This window comes from Anarrhichthys ocellatus, unplaced genomic scaffold (genome assembly GCF_004355925.1).
Source record: "Anarrhichthys ocellatus isolate YVR2014 unplaced genomic scaffold, GSC_Weel_1.0 scaffold11, whole genome shotgun sequence".
Lineage (NCBI taxonomy): Eukaryota > Metazoa > Chordata > Actinopteri > Perciformes > Anarhichadidae > Anarrhichthys > Anarrhichthys ocellatus.
The window spans coordinates 3,882,072-3,890,886 of NW_022280041.1; the positions used below are offsets into that span (position 1 = coordinate 3,882,072).

The 8,815-nt window shown below is 43.6% G+C and overlaps 1 protein-coding gene across 1 annotated transcript in view; it reads right to left on the reverse strand.

Annotated features, from left to right (window-relative positions):
• Positions 1 to 8,815, reverse strand: part of svep1 (sushi, von Willebrand factor type A, EGF and pentraxin domain containing 1) — a 68,605-nt gene that overhangs the window by 31,745 nt on the left and 28,045 nt on the right. Inside the window, 1 exon segment of the mRNA XM_031851484.1 lies at positions 921 to 1,079. Within this exon segment, the coding sequence (XP_031707344.1) occupies positions 921 to 1,079 (159 nt within the window).

Genomic DNA, 8,815 nt, shown 5'->3' on the forward strand with positions numbered 1-8,815 from the left:
ACACACACACACACACACACACACACACACACACACACACACACACAAAGTCTGCTGGTGGGAAATGCTGACAGAGTGGAAAGTTTATATTCCTAACAAAAAGGATAACAAAGTGTGAAAGCAAAAAATGACAGGTTGTCAAACATCACCTCCCCAATCTACACAGAGGGAGGAAGAGAAAGCAAAATGCCGTCCAAGAAAGAGATGATTAATGAACGTTGTTGTGTTCAGATGAACGGCTGTGTGGAAATTGCTGGCTCGTTCTTCAAGGAATGAGAAAACCACTGAAATTACTGGAAGCAGGTTCACAATACACAGTACGCTCTGATAATAACCTCGTACTTCTGTGGAATACCGTGTTTCCATTCCAGTTGATTTATCGTCATGTATCACTGCATCTTCACTATCCTTAGCGGCCACGATGTCGCCCATATCGCTACTTTATGAAACATTCACTTGTCAAGCCCGATATACAAACTCATGAGGCCTAGAAATCACACTTTTTTGCAGACCTAAAGTCTGCAATCGGATTAAGATATTCTTCATTGGTGCATTTTCTAAGTTATGCTTAAAACTGCATTATGGTTCCTATAGGAGTCATTAAAGGGTCATAAAACATGCTCCACTTACACAGGACGTGAAGACCTGTCGGTTTCTCTTGATGAACAGTGGACTTGGCATTCAGCTGTTAAGAATTATTGCTCAGACTAACTGAGCATTAATTAATTAACAGGTTTAAAATAGTAAAAATAAAAGATGGAAAACCTTTTATGAATCCCTCATTTGTTTTTATAAAGCTCACTATATAAAACGTCAAAAGCGATTTTCTGCTAAAAAGGCACACAAAGTGTCGGGATTGCGACCCATCAGGCTAAATGAAATAGCGCTGACAGTGCAGTTAACAGATTAGTGACTCTCACCCTGGCAGGTCATGCCTATTGGCTGATAGCCCGGCTTGCAGGCGCAGTCACCGAGGGAGGTGCTGCCAGGCTGAGAGGTGTGCTGCGAGTCGGGGCATGACAGGCAGGTGCTCAGGCCTCCTGGCGTTCCCTCTGGTTTATAGGTGCCTGGTGGACATGCTGGAAGGAGGAGAGGAGCGGAGAAACACCGCAGTTAGACAACAATTGCACACAAAAACGTCTGTTATGGACACCCGAAGAAAAAGACACAGCTTGATGGAAAGACGGGATGACGGACATCTTTAAAAGCAAATTACGTTGAAATGAAAAAGAGCTTCACAGATTTATGAGGAGACTTATTCAGGTCTGGACATGAAACGGCGGAAAAAGTTGCATAATTGACAAAATGATCTCTCTTGCGTCGGTAGAAAAAGACAAGTTCAGTTCAGCGTCTTAGTTATTCCAAGCAGATTTACTATTTTACAAAGAAATGCAACAATCAAAGAACATCTAAAAGCAGTCACGCTTCGCCTGTGAGCACACATGGGCTGGATTAGGAAACCCTTTTGATCACCTGCACGCGCACACACACACTCTCACACACACACACACACACACAGTAATAAAGTGTGTTTCCTATTACCATCACCCGAGTCCGATCAGAGGACATGCTGCAAAGATGAAGCAGCACGGGTCATGTGAAGGTCCTCCAACATTCTTTCATTCGCCATCAATCAACTTCGTCTCAGCGCATCACTTGCGTTGCAGAGGAGTGAAAATGAACGGCTGAATCCCTCACGTGGTCTTATCTGGGTTCAAAGGTTACTTTCACATGGGATCGTTCATGAATTAGGGATTAACCGATTAAACCTGCGATCCCGCTGAATTATATGCAGTGACGCAATGTGCCTTTAATTCTGATATCGAGTGATCTCGTACGTCTCTGATGTTTTTTTGATTAACTACTTTGAATTAGCTCCAAAATTCAGATTATGATTATTTGAATTATGTTATTACCAGGGACAACAGCCCTTATCAGCCATTATACGGGTAGATTCACACAAGCAATTTGCTGTGCTGGTAATTCCCATAATTCACTGCGATTACTGGTGCACTTTGCGGAGAAAAAGCTTTTATCAGTTGCTCCCCAAAGTTAAAGCAATTTTCTCCTGCGCTGTTTTCATTCCTCTGTATTCAAACCACTTTAAAATGAAGATTACCCAACAGCACAAACACATTAGAGCCACTAACTGTGATGACTGCATGTGTTATCTGCATGTACATATGAATCACACCGACTGTTCTCCCGTCACGTCCACACAGTCAGAGTTTAGAGAAATCTAAAATCTAAATATCATCAATTAATCCTTTGGTCCGCTGGATGTCAGAAGGTAATTATGAATGCCTGTTGTGGTTTCCCGGGAGCCCTGGGCGGCTTTTCCGGTGACTTATTTGATTTTATCGGTAGTCTGAAGCCTCAGTTAGCACATTTGAGAACCAGTGTGAAGTAATCACTGACATTTTAGCTCCATAAAGAGCCAAAGTGAAACCAGAACTGCTCCAAGAGTCATTCAAAGTCCCACTAACATTTGTTACTACCCGAATAACTAAAAATACAGCTTTGGAGGAGAGTCTCTCTCAACAGTACGGTGCTCCATATGTCTCGATGAGGACGGTAGTTTATTGAAAAACGTCTATTTTATAAAGGCCTTTAATTGACAGCATTTCGCATAAGCCCACAGAGCTTCATAGGCTTAAAGTTACAGCTGGAGTCGAGGAGTCGCTGCAAACTCACAGATGTCTGAGTTAGATCAGATAATAACAAGGACAGAGAGGAGCAAACTATGACTTTGGAAGAGTGTATTTAAGGACATGGGAGACACCGAGATACGATAACGCAATCATCTGTTCTGCCTTTGTAGTTTTTTCAGTTCTAATCGTGGAGGCTGATTTCTACGGATATGGAAAGTAAACGCTCGGAACAGGATTCATTTCTTTCATAAGGGACAATGAAAGACATGCTGAATGAGAGATTACATAAGTAACATAAGCTATAACAACAGAGGCTTGACAGGACGTTGGCTCTCTATCTACTGGTCCACCTTTTATACAAATGCAAGTATGACACGCGTTTACTGAACATACGAGCCATTCATATGAGACCGCTGTTATGTGTTAATAGTCAAATCAATGTCTCCAGACTGCACCCAAAGCTTCAGAAACATAACTTCTAAACCATAGAATCATATTGCATGTGGCTCAAATAAAGTTAACTCGTTAACAGATTACAGTTGGGCGCTGCACTGTTACTCACGCAAACCCAAGTGCTTGTTTGCATCAATTTGAAAAACAAACCCAGAGTATCGACTGCAGCGGTTTCCAAATCAGAACCGGCTCCAGAGAAAAAGGGGAATTTCAGACAGCTGCTTTCAGACAGTTTAATTTGGTGTTGTGCTCTTTAAATGAGGAAATCATAAACTTTCTCAATCCACACCCACACACACATCATTTAAAACACTTACAATACATTTGAACAAATATGCAGGAAAGCTTGTATCCACATGGGATATGTTCAAACCCCCCTTTGGTGTGAGCAGCAACCAGTTATGAGTTTTACTGCTATGTCAGAACATACAAATTATAGTATCACGTCGGTTATATCAATGTCTTTGTTGGCATCAGTTCAGAGGTCTCCAGTACATGACATATAGCTTGAGTAAACTGTGAGGCCGGTTGACTTACACGCTGTCCTGTACGGTAGGCGCAACAGAGAATCCACAGTACGAATATTCTTCACAACTCATTTACTCGCCACTAAACCAGAGGCCTCAGGCCAGGTGTGAATTTCCACTGCTGAGCCAATGCCAGGCTGGCCTCTCACCACACAGTCACTCCCCCCCCCCCCCCCCCAGCTGAAACCCGGCAGCAGGTAAGCCAGGAGATGTTAACCAACTGTAAAGCAGGTACTGGCTGCTGGCACTCAAATGCATCCAGTAATCCACATCAAACACGCACACACACACACACACACACAAACCATGTGGTACACCTGCTCTGGTGCAGACAGCGAGTGTGTGTCCGTCTGCACTTTTCATTTGATAACATAAGCAGCCGATGAATTTTCTCCATCCTTTAAACTCAGAGGAGGCATGTTACATAAGACGGTCCGACAGCTAAAAGTGTCCCCTCTGTTCAAGTCCTCGGGAATCTGTTTCACAGCTTCATTTTAAGGTTTACAGGAAGCCTAGTTTTAATGTGAATAATAACTCACAGTGGAAATACTGTATATCGAAAGAAATATATAAAATTTCAATTCCTGGTAGGTAGAAATGTACACAGACGGATGCGAGGTCACACACATAAGCACAAACACACACAGAGTTTAGAAAGACCAGACATGGCTTCTGGCGACGAAGGAGGGAGGGGAAGGATGGACAGGAAGGGATAAATGATGAAAGAACGAGCGGCCATGAATCTAAAATTAAAAGGAAAAGCTGGAAGCAGAATGTGGAGAAAACCTGTGGGGAATTTCCTTGAAAATGTATCATTGCTCCTCGATTGGAGCCAAAAGTCAGACCCCAAAACTGAAACTAATTGTGTGTGGATGCAGCACTGGTCTGGAGTACGCGGCAGCCAATAGAATTGGGTCCATGCAGTTACTCTGCCGCACTGTACCCTTCATTTAGAGAGGAAGTTGACTGTCAGCGGGCCAGATGACCATAAACAGAAAGAGCCTGCTGTGTCTGGGCTGGTAGTAACCATATGGAGGGACAGCAGCTGGTCAAAGAGAACTACTGTACACAGTAACGACCTTAGGTAAGGAAAGAGCCGGCCTCTATGATCAGACGCTATTTATTTAAAAGCTGAAGCAATATTTGAGCAATCCTAATGACTAATAATGAAGTTAAATGATGTTTCACAACATCGGCGGCCGTCATGCTTTCCGATTCTTATAACATCCTTTCGAAAACAAAGTTTTTTGATTTTTTTTTTTGAAAATCTACAACATCAGAGGAAAATATTACTTTAATAAAGGACGTTGTGGGTCGGCCAAACAATCATTTTTGAGAGGAGATTAGAAAAACAGAGTTATCAATTTGGACGTCTAATTTTCCAGCAAGGCGTCTCCTCCTGCCGACCGACTTTGACTCCCTCAACCACTGACCTGAGGTCTGCTCTGCCTCCTTTGAAAGGACAAGTTTAACATTATTGCCTGTGCACAGTAGCCAAAGCTAGTATCAGCTAATGTAATGACATTACTTGAGGCCATTTATCTGATTTTGCACAGCTCCCAAGGAGCCACAAAACACTTAATACAACCATTTCCCCATATGCAGGAGTACTTTAAGGCCTGCAAACAGATTTTGATGTGTGGAATCTGGGGAGTTCCCCTTTAAGATGTTAACTCAAAGCTTAAAGCTCTCCTTTGGATTCAAAGACCAACTATCTTACCTGTCCGTAACATTTGACACACAAAAAAACCCCACAAGAATTCATTCTTTGAGGATTAAATAGGAAGTCAAAAAGAAAACGCAACGACAAAAGCGAGCACAGGCCAGTTCATCTGTTAAAGTCCTTTCTCTTAATATGAAGTAAGTCATTTAAACTGGCAGACACGTCTGGCCCGGGAGCCAAAGTTACTATCGCACGAGAAATATCTCGAGTCTCCGGGGAAAAGGCTGCGTTCGATTAGCCGGGCTTAAAAACAGACTGGGACGGAAACGATGAAAGGAGATCGAAAGAGGGAGAGCGAGAACATCTGCCTCCTCGGCCACAACGACACACAGAGGAAGAGAGAGGTTTCATCTGAGAGGAACGTATTCTGCTCAGTCCAACAAAATCCACAAACACACAATCCATTCAGTGCTCATACACAGGCTGCTTCCCAGCATTTACATTTAAGGAACACAATGAGTAGCGAACATTATGGTCTTCATGTGCAAAGCAGACAGTAAAAGTAACACATATTTCTGTGGTCCTGTAATATTTGCGATGCCGTGACCCAATTCTGTCCGTCTGTCATCTTTAAAGCCAAAACAACGGAGGCCGAAGATGTCCAGCAACACTGCGGGCTGTTAAATCTGGACAGAGGCCACTTGTGGTCGAGGGCCCTCTCACACGAGAAACGTTGTTAAGTTGGGCCTTAACTTCCCGGGTATTTCACTGCGAAAACAATGCTCGCATGCGAGGAAACTTTCCCCTCTGAACTGAGGCTTCCCGTGCGCATTTGAGGTGCATAAATAGACAACTGCAACAGACAATTAAAATGTATAGTCTAGCCCACAAAAACAAACATACATTCACAAAAAAAGGCCTGATGGAGGCATGAAGAAACTGGGGCTCAGTTTGAATGATTAAATTCAGATAAACACAGTCTGTATATACATTCATTCTGAGCCAGCACATTATATGCATCCCCCTCCCCATTTATTGCAGCTATGGTTGCCTCAGTGACAAGCCACCATAACAAGAAAAGCACGAGCATCTGTCCACCATTTCGTCCACATTGCTCCATATGGCAGAGTTTCCCAAAGTCCTGGACTCATGACCTCATGAGGATGAATCTGTGACGTCCTGGTTTACCGTGAAGTGTGCGGCATCGCCGAGCAGCGGTGACACAATATGAACAAAGCATAAATTCCCAGCTCTAATTAAATAACTATTTCAGCGATTTATTATGGAAGCTTTCAGCAGCAGGTTTCAGACTTCAAATCACGGCCTGCAGACAGCTGCCTGCATGTCACCTGGTTCGGTTTCTGCTCCACTTGGAGATACGTTTTGCTGTCGAAGAATCAAAGACTGAAACCAAGAAGTGTCTGCGTTTGCAACGATAAGGGTCACAAGAATTTTCCAACACATGGGTCACCTGTAGCAAAAAAAAGAAGAAATTTGGGGGATCACATCCTCCCAGTGGAATGACAGGATGCTCTAAATCACACTGACGGAGTCCCATTGAAGTCTGGTCTGCTCTCCAGCTGGATTGTGGAGTGAAAAGGGGGTGGGGGTGCGATATGTGGCTGCTGCACAGCTGTCCACCTACACAGCCTCCATCCGGGTGGGGGAGGGGGGCGGAACGGACCTCGACGGACGTCCCCATCCCAAGAATGTGAAAGTCCTCTTTGGAGAGGAAACTGAGGAAGTTCGGTGGCTGTTCCAATCGTTGTTTGCCTGTTTATTATTCCATCCCTATTCCCAAGGGAAAATGACTTCACCGCAATTGCTAGATACCTCTTATGGATTCCCCAGGACAGAGAGAGACTGTCCTCTCTGCTCGCTTATTATAGACTCCGGGAACACTTGGGAGAACGAGGCAAACCGCTAAACAACTGTGCAAGCACAGGTTGGTCTCCCTGGTCTGGCGTGCGTGATTGGAGATGTCGGTGTGCTGAGAAACGATGCGATACGATCCCAGAACACCCGGGACTATACGGAGCATAACACCCGTTTAAGAAAAAGGCTCGTTTTCATTTCCTTTTTCGATTGTTATGTCACCGTTCCACCAAATTCCAAGGATGAAGGATGCACATGCACACATACAGTACACATCCATGTGCAAAAAAACACACCACCACACATGCTCATGTACATACATGGACACTAATCCACTACACACACACACTCCACAGTTCCCACTGTAGCCTCTGAGTTGGTGTTTCCTCGTGGGATTGTGAGCTCCGGGATGGTTTTTGCTAAACAAACGAGTCACAAACAAACTGAAAACAATTGCGGTAAATGTCCCGTCGTCCTGCCAACTCTCCACACCCAAATATCTTCTCACACCACGGTCACGCACATTATTTCTACATAAAAAACAATTTTTTGGAGTTGAAGAAGCCGGACAGGAGCTGATTGGTGGGCCAGAGAGCGAAGGAAAAAAAAAAAAGCTGGCAGCTGCCGACTTCCTCCATCCTTAGCCTTGTGACCTTTGACGTAGCGTGTGTCCCTCTTCATCACCTCCCACCGACTGGAGAGATTTCAGTCAGCAGCTCTCACACACACACACACATACGCACACACGTACACACACGTACACAGAATGGGAAGATCAGAAAGTGAAAGGAAGTAGGAGGGTGCTGAAAGAGCTCTGAAGAGGGTCGGTGAAAATACCCAGAGATGGATGGGGGTCACAGAAAGGGACAAACATGTTGGATCTGAAGAAGGGCAAAGGCCTCGGAGAAGACACTGGAGAAAAGCACCAAGGATGCTAAAGGAGAGAGTCATTCCACCTTAAATTCCCAAGGGCACATTTGTCAGTTTAAATTACGTGTGAGAGAAAAGCACAAAGAAGTTAGAATATTTTAAGTGCAAAAAGTCAAATTTGTTTTTGTTGTCTTCAGACTATGTGCACGTTGTCAGTCCTGGGTGATGTTGTTGGCACAAAGGATCATGATTCAATTAAAGCTTTAAGGAAAAAGTTAAAATAATGTTATCATTCTTTGCTACAGTGCGAGTTAATAAGGGATTCACTACTGATTCTTTTGTTTATCAATACTTTATGCAGTGTTGCATGCAGGACCTGAAGTTATTATACTACTAATATACCTCCAATATAATTATGTATAATTGCTCCCACGTTTTAAAAGTATATTCCGGGATTATTTTTGCTCTAGACTTTCACTAAATGCATCAATTCACCAGAATCCAGAACTCACCGTGTTTCATAAAGACTAATGACATAAAAATCTAAACTACCAGATCATAGTTTCACGAATATAAACAGAAATTGCACACAGTAATTTGCTTTAAAAAATATCTGGGAATGTTCATTGTTAAGTTGGTTGGTCCATCAAAAAAATATTTGTGAATGACAGTTGTGTTTACATGTGGTGCACCTGGCGACAGTAGCTGGAGAGAGGCTCGTAATGATGGAGAGAAGAAGGGGAAGCTGTAATGGGGGGGGGGGGGGGGGGGGGGGG